This window comes from Erinaceus europaeus, chromosome 10 (assembly GCF_950295315.1).
Source record: "Erinaceus europaeus chromosome 10, mEriEur2.1, whole genome shotgun sequence".
NCBI classification, from domain to species: domain Eukaryota; kingdom Metazoa; phylum Chordata; class Mammalia; order Eulipotyphla; family Erinaceidae; genus Erinaceus; species Erinaceus europaeus.
Window position 1 is genome coordinate 94,929,684 of NC_080171.1, and position 27,786 is coordinate 94,957,469.

At 40.3% G+C, this 27,786-nt stretch overlaps 1 protein-coding gene across 5 annotated transcripts in view; it reads left to right on the forward strand.

Moving 5' to 3' along the window:
- The window catches only part of RABGAP1 (RAB GTPase activating protein 1), a 203,881-nt gene that overhangs the window by 167,848 nt on the left and 8,247 nt on the right, over positions 1-27,786 (forward strand). For all 5 annotated transcript variants that reach the window (XR_009552091.1, XM_060200118.1, XM_007539963.3 and 2 more), the window contains 5 exons: positions 1,045-1,086; positions 1,336-1,464; positions 14,845-14,937; positions 15,376-15,486; positions 27,615-27,719. Coding sequence is in view for 4 of the 5 variants with exons in the window: in XM_060200118.1 (XP_060056101.1) it covers positions 1,045-1,086; positions 1,336-1,464; positions 14,845-14,937; positions 15,376-15,486; positions 27,615-27,719 (480 nt within the window). In the remaining variant the exon portion in view is untranslated. The remainder of the gene's footprint in view (positions 1-1,044; positions 1,087-1,335; positions 1,465-14,844; positions 14,938-15,375; positions 15,487-27,614; positions 27,720-27,786) is intronic.

Sequence of the window (27,786 nt, forward strand, 5' to 3'; positions counted from 1 at the left end):
AGTGTCCCAGGTTCCTTAATGGCTTTTTATACGTTTTATTTAATATTTAATTTATTCAAACCACCGTAAGCTGGAGCTGAATAGTGCTCTAGTTGTGTGTCGTTTTTCTCTCTCTCCTGCTCCCACCACCACCCCACCCCCTTCCCTTCCTCCTCCCCCTCTGCCTCTCCTCCTTTTCCTCCTCTTCCTCCCTTTTCCTCCTCTCACATTCTCTCCTATTTTTCTCTCACTAAAATTAAGGAAAATACTAAATAATACATAAAAAATCCATTAAGGAAATTTGTACTTTCTACCCAGTTTGAAGTATTATAAGACGCATAATAAAAATAATTTTACCAAGTATACCATTATTCTAACTTACTGTGAAGTATCCCATTATTTGCATGATCATGATTTATGTAATTAGTTCCTAATCTCAAACATTCAAGTTGTCTAGTTTTTAGTATCATAAAAAACCATTTGGCATGCTGTGCAACTTACATACACTTTTCAGCTAATTAGTTCAGAAAACCCTTAGACAGTTATTACAGGAATTGAGATCCAGAAACTTAATTACTTGACGAACAGGTTTAGCATTTCCCCTCATTTGTTCTTTGCCCACAGCACCACAAAAATGGATTAGGTGAAGAAAAAGTACAGTGGATGAAGCCTTAAGCAGATTCATTTTTGGTTTATAGGGTACATAGAGCGATTGTTGTACATGGACAACAATACAAAAATAAAATCCCACTAGGAATTATTTTTAATTATTTTTAGATAGCTCACAATTTTGTGACATTAACATTTTGGTTTGGTTGCGTAGAATTCTTTGAAAAAAATTTATATTGAATGTGAAATTCAAGCTAGAAAAGCTCTTCTCTCAGAAAAATGGAAGACTGGGTCTGTTTTCAGTGGTGGCTTTACAGCTTTTTTATTCATCACATTTTCAAGAAATTTTATTATATTTTGTTTCTTAAGTTTCTTCAAAATTGAGGGGTAATTGAAATGAGAGCTTAGTAGTTCAGATGTAAACACTGAAGACGCTCTTTGTGTTTTCTCTTTTAGGGAATAAGTGTTATTTTTAATGTTGCTCTTGGATTATTAAAGGTAAACCCCTTTATTATTAAATTGAATTAACAGTCATGTCCTGTTCACTCTTAAAGTATTTGCTCTTAATTGCATTCTAAGTTGTCACTCTGTTCTAGCATTGTCCCAGATAGTGGCTATGTGCATTTTGCTCTGACAATGACTAAAAAGTATTCTCTGGGGATTATAAAGGTACTGGAATTATGAAATACTTTCTTGTGTATCTCCATAGCATATGTACATATGTTGATTATTTTTCCTTTCTTCAAGACTTCCAAGGATGACTTGCTACTGACTGACTTTGAAGGTGCCTTGAAGTTTTTCAGGGTTCAGCTTCCTAAGAGATACCGCTCAGAAGAAAATGCCAAAAAACTAATGGAATTAGCTTGCAACATGAAGGTAAGACAATTTTTGCATTAATTTATATTCTTTGGTTTAGTTAGTATTTTATTATTTCTGATCAAACTGTTTACATTTACATTGTCATAATAATAATTTCTTACTTTGTATACTTTCCTCATATTTTTTTGCACATATCCTGTACATTAAATCTCATTGCCTTCTCTACATCTTTGAACTCAAAGAAAAGACAGAGCTTATGGCCCCCTATAATTGTACAGCTAACTAGTGGCAAAACTCAAGTTTCATGATTAACATTCATATCTGTTGGAAGCCAGAACTCCCACCTTCTGCAGCCCACAGGAAATTTTTGTTCCATACTTCCAGAGGGGGAAAAAATGACAGGGGAAGATGACCAGAGGACTCTGAAGTCCAACAGGACCCAGAGAGAGAAGGAAAAAAAGGAAGGACATTCAGAAGCAGTAATAGGTTTAGGTGTGACTTAGAAAAGAATAGAATGCAGGACCGTTAGAGAGAGAGAGAGAGAAGAAAAGGGCAGATATATACAAACATAGACAGTCATAGATAGAAATAGTAGCTAACCCGCATCTGCAACCTCGGGAGAACTACTGCAGCTTTCAGTGGAGGCAGTGGGGACACAGAACTTTGGTGGTGGGAACTATGCAGAATTATACCCATATTATCTTACAATTTTGTAAATCAATATTAATTCACTAATACAAGTTAAGAAAAACAAACACTCATATCTACTGTTAGGTCAGAAATTTCCTAAAATGAAACACAAAGATACCCACTCAGATTCATTACTTTAAATGGCATTTATGACTTGTGTCAGTTTCTAAGATAAAAATATATAAAGTCTCCTTATATATGTGTTTTGATTTTCAAAAAGAAAAAGTAATTGAGGGCGTTTAGTTAGGCATTTGGGTGTTGAACCAATATGGAACGTGATGGTTTTAGTCAGATTTTTTTTTTCCCTACCAATACAGCTCTATGGGGAAGTGAACTTGTGACTTTAGAGCCTCAGGCTTGCAAGTCTTTTTCAGAAGCATTATGCTACCCCCACCCCCATAAGATTCTTTTTTTTTTTTTTTTACCCCAGTGCTATTTTTTTTAAGATTTTTAAATTTATTTATTTATTCCCTTTTGTTGCCCTTGTTGTTTTATTGTTGTAGTAATTGATGTCGTCATTGTTGGATAGGATAGAGAGAAATGGAGAGAGTAGGGGAAGACAGAGGGGGGAGAGAAAGACACCTGCAGACCTGCTTCACCGCCTGTGAAGTGACTCCCCTGCACGTGGGGAGCCGGGGGCTCGAACTGGGATCCTTATGCAAGTCCTTGTGCTTTGCGCCACCTGCGCTTAACCTGTTGCGCTACCGCCCGACTCCCCCCCCCCCCCATAAGATTCTTACAGGGTATATGATATAATTCCAAAGTTTTGATCTGGAATCATGATGTGAGGGCAAATGTGGTAGGGGAACAACTTCATTATCTACTGAATAGAGCCTGAACTTGGAATCTAGTCCTCAACCTAACTCAGTATTAAATGATGCTGTTTTTTCCTAGAGGGGCCAGGTGGTGGCACACATGGTTAAGCGCTCATATTACAGTGCACAGGGACCCAGGTTCAAGTCCCTGGTCCCCACCTGCAAGGGGAAAGCTTCAGAAGTGGTGAAGCAGGGCTGCAGGTATCTTTTTTTAATATAATTTTTATTTATTTAATATTGTATAGAGACAAAGAAATTGAGGGGGGAGAGGGAGATAGAGAAGGAAGATACAGATAGCTGCAGCCCTGTTTACCATTCGTGAAGCTTTTCCCCTGCAGGTGGGAACCAGGGCCTTGAACCTGGGTCCTTGCTCACTAGAATGTATGCACTTAACCAGGTGCACCACCACACCTTACAGTACAAGACCTGCCATAGTCTGACCTCTGGCCCTTCTGGTTTCATTGCCTGCTACTTTGTACTTTAAACATTTCTTCTTTCTGCCTCCACGGTTTTTTCAAACACGCCAAGCACGTGTACCTACCCCTCTAGCTTTTTCAGTGACTTCTCTCTGTCATGCTTTGTCTTGTTACCCATATGACTTCTCAGTCACCTCATTTGATAGGCGACTCAACTATCATGCTATTTGAGATGCCTTCTTTAATTGCAGTGTCTCAAACAACAGCTGCCTCTTACCAGTTACACCCTTATCCCTTCACCCTAGTATAATGTAATTTGTCCTCAACATTCCTTTATATGTTTATTTGATTATTATCTGCCTTTTTCCCCATTCCTCAGTGAATGGAAATGATGGCTGTAACAAAAGAGGACTTTATCTCTTGTTTACTACTGAATCCCCAGCTCAAGAGCACAGTCTGTCATATAAATATTGGTAGAGCAAGTGAATAAACAAATATGCTATTGGGTTTCTATCTGTGTTTAACATGGAATAATTAAGATGGACTTGGGTGTAGCTTAAAAATAGCTCCCTCCTGAAGATTTTACCTGTTGGGTTTTAATTAACTTGAAACATCTCAATAGTAGATGCTTTATTTCTATTGTTCAGATTTGAGTGTTTAATGTCTTTTCTTTCCTGCGTTTTCAAAGGGCTGAGGCAGACAAGATTGCACAGCACACATATTTTACATTTAGCTATACCTTTCCTTCCATCCTTGGAGAACTTTACATGGGTGGGATTTGCTTTGGATTATTCTCTCTACTTAAATCCAATTTTGGATGAGAATGTTAGTCTTTTTTTTTTTTTTTTAAATGACTCAGCACATGCTTGACAGTGGGATGTGGTATGTAAATGTAGTTATACTCTGGCAGCTGAACTTAAAACCAAAAAGCGATTAAGGACAATACAGGCTGAAGTTGAACTTATGAATGGTTAAAACAAACAAACAAACAAACAAACAAACAAAAAAACCTCAGTCATGGTGATAGTCAACTCTAAAATAAGAAAAAACACCGGCAAGCTAAATTATGAGGTAGGAAGGCATCCGTCTATACAGAGTGCATCTGGTGGTATGGGAGGTGGCACAGTGGATAGAGCATTGGACTCTCAACCATGAGGTCCCAAGTTCAATCTCCAGCAGCACATGTACCAGAGTGATGTTTGGTTCTTCCTCCCTCGCCTCCTATCTTTCTCATGAATAAATAAATAAAATAAAATAAAAAGAGAGACAGTGCATCTGAATAGGTAGGGTTCTAGAGCCCCTATTTTGCATGTGAGTGAATGGTTTGGATTCCAGCTTTTGATCTTTTGATGTAGAAACCTTGACTGTATAACACATTGAAATCTCATCATTATTTAAAATTTTTAAATAATGATTGGCTTACTCAGTTGTACTTCCTATTTAAGATGGGAATTGGGAATCCTTTGCCTCATGCCTGAGTTCAGGTAACAGTACCTACTTGTGTTGTTGTGTTTTAGCAACATTAGTCTTAATAATCATGCTATGGTTGTCATTCCCAGTGTTTGTATAGTTATAACAAGCATCTCAGATCTTTAAAGTACTCTGGGAAAATCAAGTGTGGCTTGTAGTATTCAAGTAACTTGCCCCATTGGTACTGACTGGGCAGTGACAGGTGCCCTAGTGAAACATGGACATACTGTTTTCCGCTCCACCCCATTGCCTTTTCTCATTGGAAGATACAACTGGAAATGTTGTAATATTTGAAATGGCCACAAGATGGCTGTCTTGCTCAAAAGCTCTATTTTTCTCCTTGCTCATGTGCCTTCCTTTTCTCTACAAATCTTAAATTACTTTTCTCTCTTTTCAGCCCTCTTATATTTTTCCTTTTTCTCCTTAGTTTATTGTGGGACATATTTACTTCTTGAGTTTCAGATCCTCTACTCTTTACAGCGAAAAAGTGAAGAAAAATTTATTTCTGGATCTCATAAAATTTTAACTCAAAACATGTGAGAGGAGTTTTATGTATATTTGGGAATTTCTGATAACAGGTTAGAATAGTTTAGAACCAGGAACCACATTATAAGAGATGACTTAGTAGGTTTCTTCAATAAAATCTGAAGACTTGACCTTTTCTTTTACCATAAAATCCTGCCTAAGTTGAAATTTGTGAACCATTGCTTCAATAGGATATGTTCTTACAGTCGAAAAGGGGACTGTGCTACAGTTCAAACTACCTGTAATAAAAGAAACTATACAAACAAAGTAGAAATATCACCAGAGAAATCTAACCATTAGCTATCTGAAAAAACAGTTTCTTGGCATTAGGGAAATTATTTACCTTTGGTGATACTTGTATTCATGAACTAAAAGCATCATTTGCTTGAACTTCATTTTATGCTCAGATCACAGTGTATTTTAATGTTTTTACAATGATTTCATTATTTTTTTAAACATCAGTGGTATCTTTTTCTATTCAGTACTTTTCTCTTGAAACTCAGATTCCTACTATCCATTAAATTTAAGAATAATACCTGATTTTTTATACTCTTGAGACAGACAGATTCTGTTATATTCTCCCCTACATTTTCATTTATTTTTTTTTCACCACTCCCATCTCCAAGGTTTGTTTCCCCATTCCCACCCCTATAAATAATGACTAATTCTCCCACAGTCTTAAAAACAGGTTGAAATTTTGTATTTTTTCACATTCATATGCTTAGTTCTCTCTCTTTTTAATATATTTATTTATTAGATAAGAGACAGGGAGAAATTGAGAGGGGAAAGGAGAAACCACTTTGAGGTGAATTCATCAGTCTTGCTTGTTGATGTTTTTAGAGACATATGTAGTGCCTACATACCTGCAAATCAATCCTTACAATGACTCTATGAGGTTATTTTCCAGATGTTTATACTAAAGCTTGGGTAAATGAAGCTGCCCAAATATGCAAAGACATTTATGGAGTTGGAATTAATTCCAGCAGTTTCAGTGTTTAAAGTCAATACCTATCATTATTGTATCCTCCTGTAAATTGAAAAAGGGGGTAGGGGTAGGGTGGGGCAGGTGGTGGCACACCGGGTTAAGCGCACGAAGTGCTCCCCACCTGCAGGGAGTTTGGTCATCTCAACCTGTGAAGCAGGTCTACGGGTGTCTTTCTTTCTCTCCCCCTCCCTGTCTCCCCACCTTCTCTCATTTTCTCCTTGTCCTATCCTAAAGATGGGGGAAAAAATGGCCGCAGGAGCAGTGGATCAGTAGTCCAGGCACTGAGCCCCAGTGATGACCCTGAAGGCAAAAAAAAAAAAAAGGAACAGAGCCACTTAACATTAGTCTCTGTCCAAGTCTCTGTGTTAGAGTTTAGTCTTGCTCTTTAAACTTGTCAGTAAGGCCAGCGTTCCTTATAACTAGGCTCCAGTTTTACTTTTTTGCTTGTTCTTAGCATTTACAATTGGATCATATGAGGAGATTTCTTTCTTTCTCTGCGGCAAACCCTAAGTTTTACCAGTTATTGCAAGGGTAACAATGGTCACTGTGTTATTTTGCTTGAATAGGTAGGTCTCCCTTTGTCCTTATCTATTTGCATCCCCCAGCTACTTGCATCCTTCTTGCATTTTAGAAAAATACTCTTAATAGAATTATGTATGGTGATCTTGGAGGGAGTTTTAATCTGAACTATTAGAATAAATTAAGGCTCAGAAATTAAACTGTATGTTGATTTACAGTGGTTGTGAGTATAGTTCTTGGAATCCTATGACCTTTGGCTTTCATCCTGACTCCACTTCTATGTGACCAGGGTAGGTTAAAATAGGAGAATTGCAAAGAGAATAAGTGATATTTAAAGTCTCTTACTCTTTCAATGGTCATAATCATCATCCTTCAAACTCAGGTGCCTTTTGGCTTGCATGTTTTCACCTCTTCTTCCTAGGCATCTCTCTACTTCTCTCGAGTCATTTCCTTCAATAAATATTTACAGATTTTCTTTTATGTCAAGAACTGTACTCAGCACTGAACATGCTGCAGAGATGATAAGGAGCAAGAATTGCCCCAGACTTGCATTCTTGTGCAGCTGTTGCCACTTAACAAACTTAAAAAGTGTAGCACTTTACATTAGACAAGCCACTTTTATCTGTTAGAGGTTTTCGATTCCCTACCTGTAGAATGAGGATGATATTCCTTTCTGGGACTGTATCACAAAGTTGTTTTGAGGTTTAAAAATAATAGGTGGAGAGGAATCTTGTTATTTTTAAAGTCCTATCTAAATCTCAGGTTCTTTAAAACCAGCAACTAAAAAAGTAAAGTCCCTCTCCCACATATTCTAAAAAAGGAAAACGGACTATGTGGAACTTTCTTTAGTTAGTTGTGAGGCTTTCATGGTTAGGATCCCCTCAGTGTATCATGCCTCTTCTTCCCTCCCACACAGCATACGTCAAACCCTGCCATGCAGAGCTAAAAAATCAGAGTTAGTACTCAGAACCTTCCACTTTCACTGAATTCCTTCTTATTCCAGCCCAGCAAGGTTTCTGACTTTTGCAAGTTTAATAAACTAAATTTGTAAGTCAGCCCCCACTTCCTATCTTCAATTTCTTGATCTGCTGTGTTAAATGGTCTTTATTTAAATGGCTCATTTTTTACTCTTGGTATGCTTCTAATTCTGCTTATAAGACCTTCTGTGGAAGTCGGGCTGTAGCGCAGCGGGTTAAGCGCAGGTGGCGCTAAGCACAAGGACCCGCATAGGGATCCTGGTTCAAGCCCTGGCTCCCTACCTGCAGGGGTGTCACTTCACAAGCGGTGAAACAGGTCTTGCAGGTGTCTATCTTTCTCTCCCTCTCTCTCTGTCTTCCCCCTCCCCTCTCCATTTCTCTCTGTCCTATCCAACAACAATGACAACAATAAAACAACAAGGGCAACAAAAGGGAATAAATAAATAAAAATAAATATAAAATAAATATATTTAAAAAAAAGACCTTCTGTTTTGATCATCACGTTAGGTTTGCTTGTATTGCTTAACGCTGTGGTCTATTTACATAATCATTTTATTATTATTATTATTATTATTTTTCCTCCTCCAGGGTTATTGCTGGGCTCGGTGCCTGCACCATGAATCCACCGCTCCTGGAGGCCATTTCCCCCCCCTTTTGTTGCCCTTGTTGTAGCTTCATTGTGGTTATTATTATTGCCCTTGTTGATGCAATTCGTTGTTGGATAGGACAGAGAGAAATGGAGAGAGGAGGGGAAGACAGAGACATAATCATTGTTTTAATCCCCACTGGTTCCAGCTCTTTTTCCACTCCGCACCCTCTCCTAGTCACACCCTGTTTTCCATGGTTTAATCCCCATTGGTTTGCACTCTCTTTTCGCTCCACCCTCTCTTCGTCACATCCTGTTTTATACCCTACCACTTCCTTCCTGGAGAGTATAAATGCAGATGAATAAAGCCAGCATGGCATTGCATCCCAGCTCAGCCATGAGTCCCTGGTCGTCTCTCCCCCACCCGCGAATGTTCAGGGGAAAGTCCTGCTTCAAATTAAAGCTAAATATGTAGAAAATAATAAGCAATACCTACTGTTTATTAAGAAGTCCTCACTTTTGTAGGCAGTTTTCTCAACTGCTTAATGTACAGTTTATATCATATGACCCTCAGGTCTGTTGGGATTTTTGCAGGTGAGAAAGCGGAGGCTTAGCCAAAGTAGAAAGCATTCCTTCAGTCGCACAGCAAATTATCAACAGTGACAGAATTCAACACAGTCCTTGATTTATCTACCTGCAAAGCCCATGTTCTTATTGACAGAGTGTGCCATTTTATTCCCAGTGAGGTCAGCACCACTCTCCCTCTTCTTCTGGGCCTTGAAATCCATGCTTCTTCCAGAGGCTGGTCATGAACTGGCTCTCCCAGGACAAGTACATATATTAAAAGAGTATGATTCAAATTCAAGATTCAAATGTATTCTTTGAGGGCGAAAATATCTCTCTGTGTGAAGCTGTGATTTCCACAGTCTTCTTTTAGGAGGTAGACAACACTGAGTGCAGTTGGGAGTTCTGGACAGATTCCACAGCTTCCCTACTTCCTGAATTCTATTCAAATGTTATTTGTGTAAATAAGACAGGATCATGAACCTGAATTTTTTTCTTCTCTACCTCCCCTCCCCCCAGAGTTGTTATTGCTGGGGCTTGGTGCCTACATTACAAATCCACTGCTTCCAGCAGCCATTTTCCCCTCTCCCCTCACCCTTTTTTCCCTTTTACTTGACAGGACAGAGAGAAATTAAAGAGTGGAAGGAAAGGCAGAGACAGACACTGCTCAGGAAGTTTTCCCCCTGCAGGTGGGGTGTGGGAGATTGAACCTGGGTTATTGCTTCTGGTAGCATCTGCTCTCAACAAAGTACACCACCCAGGCCCAAATCCACAACTTCTAAATACAGGAACTATGGCTCTGCTAAGTATTTTCATGCTTTCTGTGTGCATGACACTAGAAATTTCACAGTGAAAAAGATTTCTTCCCTTGCAGAGTTTGCATTTTGTCACCTATATACATGTCTGTATGACTGGCTGTATGACGTACAGTGCACCCCCACTGTGGTTACTGTTTTTATTCAGAAAACATCTGTGCAAAGAAGAGGGTAGGGCTCCTTTCTCATTTGTTTAGCAAGTCCTTTGCGTCTGACAAAGAACAGTGTGCATAGTGGTACCCAGCTACTGGTTATATAAGTGCCCTTTCTGTGTCCTTATTAGTTTAAAAGGAAGACTTTTAGCTTTGGTTTGCACAACATGTAATTGTTGAATACCAACTATGTTCTAAGCATCACCACTGAAGATAACGGTGATAAGAAAAACAGATGTAGCTTGATCCTAGTGGAAAAGCATAATCAAATAACCACACAAATTATTTGGATTTGAGCAGTTACTATGGAATAATAAAACTGATACTATATAAAAATATATAAGTTAAAAACATGGTCTGATGAGGTGAAGAAGGTGTCACAAACAGTTCACTGAGAACTGGGAATGAACCAGGTATGGGGTTGTCCAGTCAGAGGTAAAAGACCCACAGTGTACCTTCACTCTGGTTATTGCTTCTATTCAGAAGAAACTGCAAAGAAGAGGATAGGGTGGGAGCCGGGCGATAGTGCAGCGGGTTAAGTACAGGTGGCGTAAAGCTCAAGGATCAGCATAAGGATCCCAGTTCAAGCCCCCAACTCCCCACCTGCAGGGGAGACACTGCACAAGCGGTGAAGCAGGTCTGCAGGTGTCTGTCTTTCTCTCCACCTCCTCTCTCCATCTCTCTGTCTTATCCAACAATGACATCAATAACTACAACAGTAAAACACTAAGTACAACAAAAGGGAATAAATAAATTTAAAAAAAAAAAAGAGGGTAGGGTACCTTTCTCATTGCTTTAGCAAGTACTTCTGGGTATACTCTATGTGCATGGGCAGGGCCAATGATGAGTAAGACACAGCTCTTACACAGCTCTCTTATAGTCTTCTATAGTCTTATAGAAGACTATAGTGGTAGGATGGGCAGACTGAGAGGTGTTTGTGTTTCCAGTTAGGAGGTTTGCATTGCTGCTTTTGCTGCTAGTGCCTCCTAGGTTCCCATTCAGGGGGTTTGTACCTCAGAGGTATCTTGAGTTGGTATGAGGCCACCTTTGATCTGAAAGTCAAGATCAGTTGAAACCACATTATAACCCATGTTGTTTTTATTGTTTGTGATAGGAGTGGGGAGTAAGGCATTGAGGGGAGTGATGGTGAACAAAGGAGAGAACAAGTAAAGCTGAGGAACAGGAACGTGAACCTCTGAACTCTGGACCAGCCTGCACTGCAGACAAGGCAGAGCTTGGCCTGGGTCCAGTCCTGTGAGGTTGCCCAGGAGATTGATTGAGAAGCAAGTGAAGACCATCATCTAGAGAAATGAGAAGAACCCTATTTTAGAGAAACCAGAACAATTACGAGAATTTCTTTTAAACATTTATTTTGTTTACTTAGTTGTAAAATTAATTCATGCTCAGTACTGTTAAAAAAATGTAAGAGCCAAATGAGATAGCAAGTATGGGGGGGGCGCCTTTATCAGATACTATTTATATGCTAACTATTGTTACAGTGCTGTGGGAAATTTGATCCTTTTGCTCTGAGGATGAGACATTTATTTTTTTTAAACAAATTTTTAAAAGTTATCTTCATTTATTTGATAAAACAGCCAGAAACCAAGAGGGAAGGGGAAGATAGGAAGGGAGACAGACACCTACTGCACTGCTTCACCACTTGTGAAGCTTTCCCCCTGCAGGTGGGGACTGGGGCCTTGAACCTGGATTCTGTGTGCTGTAATGTGTGCTCAACCAGGTGAGCCACCACCCAGACCTGAGAATGAGGCATTTTTAATAAAACATAGAGGAAATTATTTTGCAAGTAGTCTTCTATAATGTATATTTATGGAGGAAAATGAATTTTAACCTCAGCATAAGAATAAAAAGTTGTGGCTGTTTTAGGGTTTGTTGTCAAATTATCAAATTATATCAAGCATTAGCACTTGCCTCATGCCCATTGCCCTTCCTTCTCATTTCCCCAGACCAAGATCGAAGAGCACTGGAAGGAAACATCTGCTGCCCACAAGCCTCACTTATTTTTGTTCCTCTACAATTTATCTAGGATTGTTTATAAATTACTGATCACAGACATTTTATTTAGGTGCTTTCTTTGTGAATCACTTAGTTGCACAGTAAACATTTACCCTGACATTGCCCTTAAACCACAAAAGATCTGGGTTTAGTGATGTCGTTCTCCAGCTTGTGGCCTCACCCCAAGTGTTTAATGGGCATCTTTCTATAGACTAAAGCCAGGGCCTACTGTTAATGTTCCTGGCTGCCTACTCTTGGGCAGTAGCCAGACTCCAGGAGTAAATTGTGATTGAGGCAGACCTGTAAATATTCTGATGAAAGCAGAGCAGGTGTCCACAGAGTCTGTGGAGAGAAACAATGAAAATGAACTAAGAAATTGTGGAATTGGGGCTTGGAGATAGATGCTAACACCAGCATTCTGCATTTTGCCCCTCCCTTGTATAGGTATCAATTTTCTCCTCTCTCTTTAAAAAAAAAAAAAAACTTTAATGTATTTTTTGTGCTTCCAAGGTTATTGCTGGGACTCAGTGCCTGCACTACAAATCCACTGCTCCTGGTGGCGATTTTTTCCATTATGTTGTTGTTGTTGTTGTATTATTGCTGTTATTGCTGTTGTTGGATAGGATGGAAAGAAATCGAGAAAGGAGGGGAAGACGGGGGGAGAGAAAGATAGACACCTGCAGACCTGCTTCCCTTCTTGTGAAGTGACCCCCCTCTGCAGGTGGGGAGCTAGGGGCTCAAAATTGGGTTCCTTACTCCAGTCCTTACACTTCATGCCATGTGTGCTTAACCCAGTGCCCACCCCCCTTTTGCATTTTATTTTAATGAGAGAGATACAGAGCACTGCTCTCTGGCTTATGGTGGTGCTAGAGACTGAACCTTGGGAGCCTCATCATGAAAGTCTTTTGCATAACCATTATGCTATCTCCCAGCCCTTCGTCTCTAACATAATATGAGTTTGGACTGGACTGGCTGTGAGAGTAACAGTTACCTGGAATTAGGGACCATAAGTCAGATTTGCAAGTCAGCACTGTAGCACCTCTTCTTTTTCCTTTCTTTATTTTTTTCATTGAAGCATAACTCTTCCACACTAACTTTTTTTTAGATAAAAAAAGAGAGATACCACAGCACTAGGCCTTTCCTGAGTGAGATATATGCCAGATTTGGGTCATGTGTAGTGTAAAGCAGGCACACTATCTGGGTGAGCTATCTTGCTGGCCTGGGATATTGCATCTTATTATTAAACTTTGAGGATGGGTGAGTGATAACTATATGGTCATTCTTTAAATCGTACACAGATGTTTTGATCCTTTTTCTATTTTGTTACATTTTATAATTTTTTTTAAATACAGTTTTAGAAATCACCTAGGAGGCTCATTTAATAATTTAAATGAATTTTAAACAAGACTTAAAGAGTTGCATTTTGAAGAAACTCTTTGCTTATAATTTAGGATGAAGAAAGAGAAAGGACGAAGAGTGGGAAAGACAGTTTGATTAGAGGGAAAGTCAGAGGAAAAAAGGGAAAAAAAAAGATTTCCTAGAGGGAATACGAGTGAGTTAGTTATGTTAAAACTTAAAAGTCACAGAATTTTGAAGTGTAGCTGGGGATAGATAAGTCGGGTTGATGATGGTGTGAACAAACTTGGGGAGAGACATCACTCCTGACCTTCACAATGGTATGTGCTAGAGTAGTCAAAGCAAAAGCTTGATTTAGATTAAAGAGAGTGACCATGAAAGTGAAAGGTAAAGTCTGGCAGTTTTCAGCCGCTGGTGGAAAAAGAACAAGGGTTTGGGACACAAGAATAGCTACATAGAATGGTCAGTAGAACTGTGCTTTTTTTTTTTTTTTTTTTTTGCCTCCAGGGTTATTTCTGGGGCTTGGTGCCTGCACTGCAAATCCACTGCTCCTGGAGGCCATTTTTCCCATTTGTTGCCTTTGTCGTTACCCTTGTTATTGTCGTTATTATTATTGTTGTCATTGCTGTTGTTGCTGGATAAGACAGAGAAATCGAGAGAGGAGGGGAGACAGAGAAGGGAAGAGAAAGACAGATACCTGCAGACTTGCTTCAACGCCTGTGAAGTGACCACCCTTGCAGATGGGGAGCCGGGGGTTCGAACCAGGATCCTTATTCTGGTCCTTGCACTTTTGCACCACCTGCGCTTAACCTGCTGCACTGCTACCCAACCCCAGAACTGTGCTTTTTTAGGTCAAAGAGAATTGTACTTACTTGAAAAAAAACACAAAGAGAGACTGGTAGGAATGAAGAATGATAGGTGATAGAGTAGTGAAGTAAATGGCTTGACCTTTAGTTGGAGTTAGTGACCTGGAATCAAATCCCAATTTAGCTGGGCTAACTGAATGACCTTAGTCAAGTTTTATAACCTTTTACCTCAGACAACTTGCCTATTAAATGAAGATGATAGTATGCTTTGCAGAGGTGCCAAGAGACCATAGATTTAAAGCACCTTGTAGCATGCTGGTGTGTGCTATTATAAATAAATGGTGGTTGATGGTGGTGACAGTAGGAATAAAACTCAGGTAGGTGGTGCTAACTATAGCATGTTCATAAAAACCATAGGAACTAGAGTAGGGGAGATAACATAGGGGTTATGCAAAAAGACTTCCATGCCTGAGACTCCAAAGTCCCAGGCTCAATCCCCCACATCTCCATAAGCCTGAGCTGAACAGTGCTCTGATAAAAAAAACAAATAGAGCACAAACCCTTAAAACTAAATATCCCCAACAAAACACTGGGTAATAACAGTCTTTGAGTAAGAATTTTTGGGTCCTTCCCCCAAAACCAGGAAACAACAACTTTCCATAGTGATTGGGGATGGTCTTCAGTGCAGGCCTTGAAGAACTTGCCATTTTCTGATAGTTTTGCATTTGTACTGTTGTTTATCTTACAGATTAGTCAGAAGAAATTAAAAAAATATGAAAAAGAATATCATACTATGAGGGAACAACAAGCCCAACAGGAAGACCCCATCGAGCGATTTGAGGTTTGTTTTCTTATGGCCTAGATAATATGAAGAGCTACCAGTCTCTCCTTCCTATAGCTGTGTCTGTAACTACTTTTATTGAGTTCTTTTTAAAATTTCATTCCACTGTTTTTAGCTTCAAGTTTCAGTTTGAATTTGTAAGTGGGAAAGCATGATCTCTCTTTGCTTCAAACCAGCCGCTTAGTTTGTTACAGTTCAGTGGCCTTTTCATCATAGTTAATAAGAAATAGCTGCTTGACAAGGTCACTTAAATGAGGTATTTTTTTTTTTATGGAGACAGAAAATAAGAAATTGTTCATTAGTAGCACATCAGGACTAGTCAGTCACATCAACCTTTATTTCCACAGGATGCAGAAAGTGGTTTTAGGTATTAACCCTGATAAGCGATAGTGTCCACTTGATCTTTGTGTCTATAACTAGTTTCTCTCCATCCTGCAGAGGGAGAATCGGCGTCTCCAAGAAGCTAATATGAGGTTGGAACAAGAAAATGATGACTTAGCCCACGAGCTGGTGACCAGCAAGATTGCACTGCGAAAGGATCTGGATAATGTAAGTTTCATTCTTCCGAAAGAATAGATAGTATTGAATCACTCAATTTTTCCCTTAATCAAGTGGAATCCTTTTAAAGTTTATTGCTCTAGTTAGTATGAAGTTTCCTTATTATGATACTGCTTGTTCTTAGTAGTGTTACAGCCTTTCCTTTCAGGGGTTATCCTTTATTTCATTAAGCCCTTTGCAAGACAGACTTCCACTGCAGTACTTTATTTCCTTTCCAACAGTTGTCTGATTGAAAGACCTTTTTACTCATTCTTATGCTATCATGTTTGGCATTAGCATTTAATCATAATTTCCTTGTCTTCCCCTCTAAAACAAGAAGAGATTTTGTTAGCTTGCATAGTCCTAATGGATAAGCATTGCCAATTGTAATAAAGCTCAGCATCTTAGGATCTCATCAGTAGTTTCTGTCGGCAGATACTCTGTTTTCTTTGCTTTTCCTAATCTTAAAAAAAAAAAAATGGAAATGATGCTTTCCTGGCAGAATGCTTGTCTACTCTCTATATTGTAAACTTCCTTTAGAAGACTTTTAAAGATCCAAGTTTCAGCCTTGCTTCCCACCTGTGTGGGGAGGGGGGAACTTCATGAGTGGTGAAGCCGGTTTGCAGGTGTCTCTTTCTGTCTCTCCCTCCCTTCCCCTCTCAGTTTCTCTCTGTCCTATCTAATAAAAAAATAAAGAAAAGACAAAAAAAAAAAAAAGGGAAAAATGACAGCTAAGAATTGTGGATTTGCCATGTAAGCACCAAGCCTCAGTGATAACCTTGATCAATAATAAAAATAAGTAAATAAACCTCACCTACAGGGCAGAAGTTTCACAAATAGTGAAGCTGTGCTGCAGGTGTTTCTCTTTCTCCTTCAGTCTCCCCTACCCTCTCAATTTCTCTCTGTCCTGTCAAATAAAATAAAGGTTTAATACATATATATGAAGAATTGTAATATGTCATTTATGATTTTAGGTCAAATGTTGACAGATTTTTCTATGAAAGGGTGAATAGTAAATATTTTAAGCTTTTTAAAAGTATTATTTATTTATTTATTTATTCCCTTTTGTTGCCCTTGTTTTTTTATTGTTGTAGTTATTATTGTTGTTATTGATGCCATCATTGTCAAATAGGACAAAGAGAAATGTAGAGAGGGGGATAGAAAGACAGACACCTGCAGACCTGCTTCACCACCTCTGAAGCGACTCCCCTGCAGGTAGGGATCCTTAGACCAGTCCTTGCGCTTTACGCCACCAGCACTTAACCTGCTGTGCTATTGCCCGACTCCCATATTTTAAGTTTTTTAAAAAATTATTTTTATATTTATTTATTTTCCCTTTTTGTTGCTCTTGTTCTTATTGTTATTGTAGTTATTATTGTTATTGATGTCGTTATTGTTAGATAGGACAGAGAGAAATGGAGAGAGGGAGAGACAGACACCTGCAGACCTGCTTCACCACCCATGAAGCGACCCCTCTGCAGGTGGGGAGCCAGGGGCTCGAACCGGGATCCTTACGTGTTGTGCCACATGCGCTTAACCCACTGCACTACCTCCAGACTCCCTCCCTTTTTTTTTTAACCAGAGCACTGTTCAGCTCTGGCTTATGGTGGTATGGGGGATTGAGCCTAGGACTTTGGAGCCTCAGGCATGAGAGTCTGTTTGCATAACCATTATGCTATCTACCCCCTGCCCAATATTTTAATTTTATGGACATATGTTATTTAATTTTTCCATTGGTATAGAAAAATAGCCACAGACAGTACTAAACACATTAGCATGGTTATCTTCCAGTAAACTGTATTTATAGTGGTTGGCAGGCCAGATTTGAACCACAAACTATAGTTTGTCAGCCCTTGCCTTAGATTTTCCCCTCTCAGGTTCTTTAGATTATTTTTCTGCTTTTGGTTTCCTGCTTTTGGTCATCCCCCCCTTTTGTTGCCCTTGTTGTTGTAGCCTTGTTGTTGTTATTATTGTTGTTGTTGATGTTGTTCATTGTTGGATAGGACAGAGAGAAATGGAGAGGGGAGGGGAAGACAGAGAGGGGGAGAGAAAGATAGACACCTGCAGACCTGCTTCACCGCCTGTGAATTGACTCACCTGCAGGTGGGGAGCTGGGGGCTCGAACCAGGATCCTTATGCCAGTCCTTGCGCTTTGCGCCACGTGCGCTTAATCTGCTGCGCTACCACCTGACCCCCCTGTTGAGTCATTTTAAAAGTTTACAAGGTTAGGGCACCTGCTTTGCCTTGTGCTTTACGCCACATGTGCTTAACCTGCTGTGCTACCGCCCAACTCCAGGCACCTGCTTTGCCATGCATATAATCCAGGTCCAAATCTCTACCAACCAAATTGGAGGAAGTTTCAGTGCTGCATTGTCCTTTCCTGTGGCTGTCTGTCTGTCTGTCTTTCTGTCTGTCTGAAAAAGTCAGCCCAGAATGGTGCAGTTCCAACAAATAAACGTTCACAGGGCACTCGTGCCACCTTGAACCTATAGGATATGCACTTCATAAGGTCCTTGACATTCACTAGATGCATATGCAAATATTGTGTACTAGTGTATTTCTTTGAAAATTGATGTTTCATTAGATTTTCATTGTGGTTCACATGTCAGGTGAAGAGAGAAAAGAATAGCGTGTCGGGTCTTACTATTTTTCTTTAGGAACAGAATAATGGAATTAAAAAAAAAAAGTTGAACAGATCTGAATTCTTTATCAGTTGCTCAACTTTTGATCTTAACCTTGGACTCCCCGTAAAAGTGTGGGGAGATATAGCAGTAGTGTGTCCCACGGTAGAGTGAGAATGATATGATTTGGTGTATGCATAAAGGGCCATAAAAAATTAAAAATCAGGTAGTCATTTTGTTCCCTCTGCTTATCTGATTTTTTTCAGTTACATATCACTCTGTTTACATAGTTGTATTTTCCATTTTTTTCAGGGAGGATGTTTCAGGGTCACTAGCCCTCAGTAACTAGAGCTTGGAGAGCTCACTGTTTTTTGATCTATCACTATTTGCTCATTAGGTTTGAGTTTCCTTCCTGGGGTACAAATTCCCAGCATACCTACTGCTCTTTTTGTATAAACACTATATAAATCATCCTCACGCTGTTCAGATATTTTTTCCCACTGAGTGGAGGCAGTTGGTATACACTGAGTAGGATCTGTTGGAGCAGGGCCACAGTCTATACTCAGGTAGCTTCCACAGCATCTGTGGATCATGCACAAAAAAGGTGAAAAAGAAAGGAAAATGAAGGGGGCTGGGCAGTGGCGCACTGGGCTAAGCACACACAGTAAGAATCACAAGAACCAGTGCAAGGATCCTGGTTTAAGCCCCCAGCTCTCCAGTCGCTTCACAAGAGGTGAAGCAGGTCTGCAAGTGTCTATCTTTCTCTATCCTTATCTTCCCCTCCCTTCCCCTCCCCTCTCTATTTCTCTCTGACCTATCCAGTAGGAAAAAAATGGCCACTAGGAGCTGTAGATTCATGGTGCTGTCTCCGAGCCCCAATGATAACCTTGGAGGCAAAAACAAAAAAAAGGAAAATGAGGGGCTAGGGAGATCATCGATATGCAAAGAGACTTTTCATGCCTGAGGCTCCAAGGTCTCAGGGTCAGTCCCCAGCAGCACCATAAGCCAGAGCTGTGAACAGTGCTCTGGTCTTTCTCTTTCTCTCTTTACCTTTAACATTAAAATAAGTAATTTTTTTTTTTTTTGCCTCCAGAGTTATGGCTGGGGCTCCGTGCCTGCACCAGGAATTCACTGCTTCTGGAGGCCATTTTTCCCCCCTTTTGTTGCCCTTGTTATCATTGTTGTTGTTGATGTTGTTCGTTGTTTGACAGGATAGAGAGAAATGGAGAGAGGGGGGAGGAAGACAGAGAGGGGAAGAAAAAGACAGTCACCTGCAGACCTGCTTCACTGTCCGTGAAGTGACTCCCCTGCAGGTGGGGAGCCAGGGACTTGAACCAGGATCCTTATGCCAGTCCTTGCGCCATGTGCGCTTAACCCGCTGCACTACCACCCAACCCCCAATAAGTAATGTGTTTTAAATTGAAAGAAAGGATGGAAAATGGGTGCTGATCAGGAGTTTTGTATTCTATAGTGAAAAATTCAAGAGGCAGCATAAGGGAAAATTCCAGATAAATTTTCAGTTGGAGGTATTTGTATTCTCCAATCTGATGGGTACAGGGGTAATACTAATTCCATTCAATAATATATATTATGGGTTTCTTATATTTTTCTAATTAATCAATTAATTTTATTGTCTCCACAATTATCACTGGGGCTCGTACCTGAATGACAAATTCACTGCTCCTGGTGGCCATTTTCCCCTTTTTTTCCCTTTTTTTATTCAATAGGTCAGAGAAATTGAAAGAGGAAGGAGAGATACTGAGACACCTGCAGTACTTGCTTCACCACTTAAGTAGTTTCTTGGGGGGGGGGGCAAGTGTTGGTGCAGTGGGATAAGCACACATGGCGCAAAGCTCAAGGACCAACGCAAGATCCCAGTTTGAGCCCCCAGCCCCCACCTGCAGGGGGTTGTTTCACAAGCGGTGAAGCAGGTCTGCAGGTATCTTTCTTTCCCCCTCTGTCTTCCTGTCCTCTCTTGATTTCTCTCTGTCCTACCCAACAACAATGAAAGCAGCAACAACAATAATAATAGTAACAACAACAACAATAAACAACAAGGGCAACAAAAGGGAAAAAATAGCCTCCAGGAGCAGTGGATTCAAGTGCAGGCACTGAGCCCCAGTGATAACCCTGGAGGGGGAAAAAACAAAACAAAAAACCAACAAGTTTATTCCCTGCAGGAGGGAAGCGGGGTGGGGGGAGGCCAGGTGCTCAAACCCAAGTCCTTTCACATGGTACTAGGTGTGCTTAACCCAGTGTGCCAGCGTCTGGCCCCCGGCTTTTTGTATTCTTGAAACCTGCCTTCAAACATTGTAAACTTTCTTTCCCCCAAGTTGATAAAACAGTCAAAGAACTAACTTGGCTTTCTAGCCTAAGAAATGAAAGAAAGGGAGTCGGGCGGTAGCGCAGTGGGTTAAACACACGTGATACAAAGCGTAAGGACCGACGTAAGGATCCCGGTTTGAGCCCCAGGCTGCTCACATACAGGGGAGTCGCTTCACAAGTGGTGAAGCAGGTCTGCAGGTTTCTGTCTTTCTCTCCATTTCTCTCTGTCCTATCCAACAACGACGACATCAATATAAAAGAAAAACAATAATAACTATGACAATAAAACAATAAGGACAACAAAAGGGAATAAATAAATATTTTTAAAAAAGGAAATGAAAGAAACAAAGGAAGAAAAGGCAGGACCACAGAAAAGAATAGGCAAATATTTATAAATATAATATTTATAGAAATAATAGTTGGGAGTCAGGCGGTAGCGCAGTGGTTAAGTGCACATGGCACAAAGTGCAAGGACTGGCATAAGGATCCTGGTTCCAGCCCCGGCTCCCCACCTGCAGGGGAGTTGCTTCACAGGCGGTGAAGTAGGTCTGCAGGTGTCTATCTTTCTCTCCCCCTTTCTGTCTTCCCCTCCTCTCTCCATTTCTCTCTGTCCTATCCAACAACTACGACATCAGTAACAACAACAATAACAGCAACAATAATAGCTGCAATAATAAAACAAAAAGGCAGCAAAAGGGAAGAAAGAAAGGAAGAAAGAAAAAGAAATAGTCAAAACCCATTATCTGTGACCTTGGGAAAACCATTGCAGTTTCCAGTGGAGGGAATGAGGACACAGAATTCTGGTGGTAGAAAAGGTGTGGAGTTACACCCCTGATATCTTGCAGTTCTGTATCATTATTAAATCAGTAATTTTAAAAAAGTGAGAAAAAAAATTTGGCCTCTGTCAAAGATCATTTGCCCTTGCTGGCATAGTCTCTTCAGCTCTGCATGTGTTCCACTTCTGTGTATGTCTGTCCTTTTGCCAGAACTACACTATCTTAGTTGCTGTAGCTTTATCATCTTTAAAATTCAGTTATGTGAGTTCTCCAGCTCTGTTGGTGTCTGAAGAGTTGTTTGGCTTTTCTGAGTCACTTGCATTTCTCTATAAATGCTAGAATCAACTTGTAAACTTCTAGAAACAAACCTGGGATTTTGAGTGAATTTGCCCTGAATCTATTTTTAATTGGCTTGGGGCAATTAACATCTCATTATAAATTTGACCTTTCAACCCATGAATATTTTAATTCTTATTTATTTAGGTCTTTTTAAATGTCAGCTTTTTTGTTTTTAGTTTTTACTTTATAATACTTAAACATGTTTTTATATATTCTAAAGGGTATTGTTTTACAAATTGCATTTTACAATTGTTTATTGCTAATCTGTAGACATAGAATTATGTGACATTATAGCCCGTGGCCTTGCTAAACTTCATTTAAAAAAAAATACTTATTTATCCCCTTTTGTTTCCCTTGTTGTTTTATTGTTGTAGTTATTATTGTTGTTATTGATGTGGTCGTCGTTGGATAGGACAGGAGAGAGGAGGGGAAGACAGAGAGGGGGAGAGAAAGACACCTGCAGACCTGTTTCACCACCTGTGAAGCGACTCCCCTGCAGGTGGGGAGCCAAGGGCTTGAACTGGGATCCTTAGACCAGTGCTTGCACTTTTAGCCACCTGCACTTAACCCATTGCACTACCGCCTGACTCCCTAAACTTCATTTTTTATTCTAGTAGTGTGTGTGTGTGTGTGTGTGTGTGTGTGTTTAGGATTTTCCACATGCGCAATTATCTCTGGAGAAAATTTTTTAATACGAATTTTTTATTTTAATGATAGCCAGGCAGAGAGAGACACTCACAAACACACAGATATAGAGAGCAAGACCAGAGCACTGTTCAACTCTGGCTTATGTTGGTGCTGGGGATTGAACCTGGCATGAACGGATTGAATCAGGCATGAGAGCCCCTTTCAAGTCTTTTTTGTTGTTGTTGTTTTTAAGAACATTTACACATTTCTTTTTAAAAAAATATTTTATTTATTTTGTTATTGGATAAAGACAGAGAGAAATTGAGAAGGGAGGAGGAGAGGTAGAGAGAAAGAGAGACATCTACAGCCCTGCTTCACTGCTCATGAGTCTTTCTACTTGCAGGTGGGGACCAAAGACTTGAACCTGGGTCTTTGCACATTGTAATGTGTGCACTTAACCAGGTGCACCACCACCTGCTCCCTCTTCAAGTTCTTATGCCTTTTTCCCCCCTTGCCTTCCTGCACTGACTAGGACCTTCAGAACAGTGTTCAATGGTGAGAGTGGACCTCATTGCCTTGTTTCAGGTGTTAGCTGTAAGTTTTCCATAGACCCAGGGTGAGGAAGTTCACTTTTATTGGTGAAAGTTTTTCTCATGACTTGGTGTTGAGTTTTGCCAAAGGCTCTTCCTAAATCTGTACAAATTTGTTTGCACTTTTCCTGCTTCTGTTTGTACAGTGAAATTAATTATCTTTTCAGTGTAAGCCAACTTTGTAACCCTAGAGAAATGGGGTTTCTGGTTTTTACTAAGGGTTTTTATTTAAGACTTTTATTTGATGCAGATTTTTTCTCTTTAGTTCTTCTAATGTACTTCTCTGGTTTTGATATGAGGATAATGCTGCCCTCTTATAATGAGCTGGGACATTTTCTTTTCCTTCCTTTCCCTCCTCTCTCCCTCCTTTTCTTCCTTGCCAGGATTATTTCTGGGGTTTGGTGACTACACAGTGAATCCGCTGCTCCTGATGGCTATTTTTTTCCTCTTTTTTTTTTTAATTTGATAGGACAGAAAGAAACTGAGAGGGGAGGGAGAGCTTGAGAGGGAGAAAGAAAAAGAGATACCTGCACCCCTGCTTCACCACTAGTGAAGCCTCCTCCCTACAGGTGAAGAGCTGAGGTTTAAACCCAGATCCATGCTCATGGTAACATGTGCATTCAACCAGGTGCATCACTCAGTGCCTCGCCTTCCCTGTTCTTCTATCTTAAGGACTTTGTGTAAGATTGTATTTAATTCCCTAGTGAAATTGTGTGAGCCTAGGATTTTTCTTTCTGAAAATTATTTGATTGTGAATTTATTTTTAGATAGGAAGGAATTCATATTTCCTATTTTTCATGTGAACATTTTTATAATTTGTTTTTCAAGTAATTTATCATCTTTTTTTTTTGCCTCCAGGGTTATTGCTGGGGCTCAGTGCCTGCACCATGAATCCACTGCTCCTGGAGGCCATTTTTCCCCCCTTTTGTTGTCCTTGTTTTTATAGCCTTGTTGTGGTTATTATTGTTGTTGTTGATGTCGTTCGCTGTTGGATAGGACAGAGAGAAATGGAAAGAAGAAGAGAAGGGGGGAGAAAAAGATAGACACCTGCAGACCAGCTTCACTGCCTGTGAAGCAACTCCCCTGCAGGTGGGGAGCTGGGGGCTCGAAGTGCCATCCTTACGCCAGTCCCTGCGCTTTGCTCCACATGCACTTAACCCGCTGCGCTACCGCCAGGCCCCCATAACTTATCATCTTAATGTCAACTATGTTGGCATAAAGTCAATGATATATCATTATTTTGATGTTTATAGGATCTCTTGTGATGCCTTCTATTACGGATAATTATTTTCCCTATTTTTTTTTTGCGTAATCAGGCCTGCTAGAAACTTATCAGCTGCATTGACTTTGCAAAAGCCAGCTTTTGGTCTCATTGATTTTGTTTCTCTATTTTGTTCTTATCATTGATTTCTCCTTTTAAAATTATTTTAATTGTACTTTTCTTTTTGTTTAATTTGCTCTTTTTCTTGCTTCTTAATGAGAAAATTAATTGATTTTGAACCTTTATGCTTTTCTAAAGCATACAAGGTTATAGATCTTCCCAAAACACTTTCAGCTACACCTCACACATTCTGATACACTTTCATTTCCGTTGCATTCTGTGACTTCTTTGACCTTTGAGTTAATTAGTTTGTTGAATATTAACTATTGTGTTTTTCCCAGACATATTGTTAATTTTTAATTTAATTCCATTTTGATCGGAGTAGATATCCTTTATGATTCTAATACTTTAAAGATGTATTATGCTGGGACTGGGCAGTGGTGCACCTGGTTAAGCACACATAGTACTAAGCACAAGTTCTGAGCTCCTGCTCCCCACCTGGGAGGGGGTCGTCACTTCACAGGCGGTGAAGCAGGTCTGCAGGTGTCTGTCTTTCTCCCTCTCTGTCTCCCTCTCCTTTCTCCATTTCTCTCTGTCCTATCCAATAAGATGGAAAAAAAAAAAATGGCGAGTGGATTTGTGATTCTGGCATCAGGCCCCAGCGATAAACCTGGAGGAAAACAAAAATATGTACACACACACATGTATGTATATATATGTATACATGCTGGCTTGCTTGCTTATTTTAGGGCCTACCATTTGTTCTGATTGAATGAATGTTCCACATGATCTTGGAAGGTCTGTATGTTTTGTTCCTATGGGTAAAGTGTGTAAAACCTACTTTTTTATCACTAAGAGATCACTGTGTGCTTCACTCTACATTTATTTTTTTTTGCAAACGATGCCACATCTTGTTCCCTGTAGTTTGGGTTTGTGCACACATTCTACATTCTAGATCATGGAGCTCTTTCAGGGAATGACTTTTATTCCTTTTTTTTTTTTTTTAAGTGTTGGACTTTTTTTTTTAAGATTAAAAAAATTATTTATTCCCTTTTGTTGCCCTTTTTTATTGTTGTTGTTATTGATGTCATCATTGTTGTATAGGACAGAGAGAAGTGAAGAAAGGAGGGGAAGACAGAGAGGGGGAGAGAAAGATAGACATCTGCAGACCTGTTTCACCGCCTGTGAAGCGACTCCCCTGCAGGTGGGGATCCGGGGGCTTGAACCGGGATCCTTATTTGGGTCCTTGCACTTTATGCCATGTGCACTTAACCTGCTGCGCTACCACCTGACTCCCATGACTTTTATTCTTACAGTTGCCTCCTTTGGTCTCTGGTAGTAAACGGTTTGCTCTGAAATCTCTTCTGTCTGACACAAATACAGCCACTCCAGCTTTTCACAATACCACATAGTATGTGCAGTAACTGCCCTTTTCACTTTTAACATATACGTGTCATGTTGAAGATGAGTTGGTAGTAGCAGGGCAGGTGGCACAGTGGTTAAAGCACTTGTGTGTGAGGTCCGGAGTTTGAGAACCCAGCACTGCATATGCTCTAGCCTGCCTCCCTTTCTCATTAAAGAGAAACCTTTAAGATGAGTTTTTATAGCCACTATATAGTTGGGTTTTGATTTTTTTAAATATATATTTATTTATTCCCTTTTGCTTCCCTGGCTGTTTTATTCTTATAGTTATTATTGTTGTTGTTATTGATGTCGTCATTATTGGATAGGACAGAGAGAAATGGAGACAGGAGGGGAAGACAGAGGGGGAGAGAAAGACATCTACAGACCTGCCTTACCGCCTGTGAAGCGACTCCCCTGCAGGTGGGGAGCTGGGGGCTCGAACTGGGATCCTTCTGCCAGTCCTTGCACTTTGTGCCACCTGCGCTTAACCCACTGCACTACCTCCCGACTCCCAATTTTTTAAAAATCTTTTTAAAGATAGAGATAACAGAGAGGAGGAGAGAGTGTGTAGGAAAGAAACCACAGCACTGAAAAGTCCTTTAGTGTGCTGGTGTCTGGGTTCAAACTTGGGTTGTGCTCATGGCAGATGTGCTACTTTGTTGACCCTGGGTTCATTGGTTTTTGTTTTTGTTTTTTTTTTAAATTCAGCCTCATACTCTTTTAATTGGGATATTTAGATCAGTTATTTTAATGTAATTATATAATTAGTGGGTTATTTATACAAGAAAGAAGAAGAAATTGATCCAGTAAGTCCACTTGCATGAGACCCTGGGGCTCATTCTCTGTGCCACAAAAGGAGAGAGAGAGAGAGAGAGAGAGAGAGAGAGAGAGAGAGAGAAGACCAAGTAGAGATAGCATAAGTTAGGTAAAGTGACTTTTCATGCCTGAGGCTCTAAGGTCCTACCATAGTACCACCATGAATGAGAGTTGAGTAATGCTCTGGCAAAAAAAAAAGGAAGGGAGAGAGAAAGAAAAGAAGGGACATTTAAAGTCTAGAAAAATATTGGCCCGGGCAATAGCGCAAAAGGACCTGCGTAAAGATCCCGATTCAAGCCCCCGGCTCCCCACCTGCAGGGAGGTCACTTCAGAGTCTTTCTCCCTGTCTGTCCTCTTTTGATTTCTTTCCGTCCTATCCAACAACCACAACAGCAATAACAATAGTAGCAACAACAGGGCAACAAAAATGGGGGGAAAATGGCCTCCAGGAGCAGTGGATTTGTAATGTACACACCGAGCCCCAGCAATAACCCTGGAGCAAAACACACACACACACACACACACACACACACAACACATCATCCATTACTGTAGGAAGTTATATGTAAAGATTTAGAACCCCTCACTCACCTCCCAACCCCACCCCCCAAAAAAGAAAACAAAATTACCCTTTATCTAGTGTTCTTTATCTGGGGGCTTCCACTCCGTTTCCTTCACAGCCACTTGGTGTGCTGCAGCCGCATTCTTCAGTTCTGCCTGGCCTCTCCCGTGTTGGGACTTGTTCTTAGACCAGGCCATACCATTCTCAGGTGGACCCAGGATCTACCTACCAGAACTTTGCTTTAGAAACACACTAAGGTGGAGAATGGCCATTTTAGATAATGTTTTTTTAAAAAAAAAAAAAAAAGCCAGGAAAAGAAGGGATGACCTCCCTTATTCAGTGATAAAAATGTAGTGCAGAACTTGGATGAAGCAGAGGAAATACTGAGAGCTTAGAGGAAGAAAGCCAGAAAGTGCTGTTACTATTAATAATAACAGCAGCTCTATCTTCTAGACACTGTGCTGAGTGCTTTCTGTGTCTTATGCCTCTAATGAAGAGCCTCCCAGGGACTTGTCCAGGTGACACGTGGTCAGTAAAGAATGGAAATTGAGCTCAGCCTGATGCCAGCGGCTGAGCTAACCACTGCCCTGAAGTACCTCTGGGCTGAGAGACAGAGCCAGGCCTTTCAGCATCTCTAGTCTTAGTATGATCTTGGCATTACTCGGGATGACTGCTTCCCCTTCTTTTTAAAATGCATTTGTACAAGTTAAATCAGGTTCTCAGTTCTCGATCTATGACAGCATCTCTTAAATGTTTCAGGCTGAAGAAAAGGCAGATGCACTGAATAAAGAGCTGCTTATGACCAAACAAAAGTTGATTGATGCAGAAGAAGAGAAAAGACGGTTAGAGGAAGAGTCTGCTCAGGTGAGGGGAGTTTTGCTCCTCCCACATTCCTCTCTGTTCTGCAGATACACTGAGGGCTAGGCGGTGA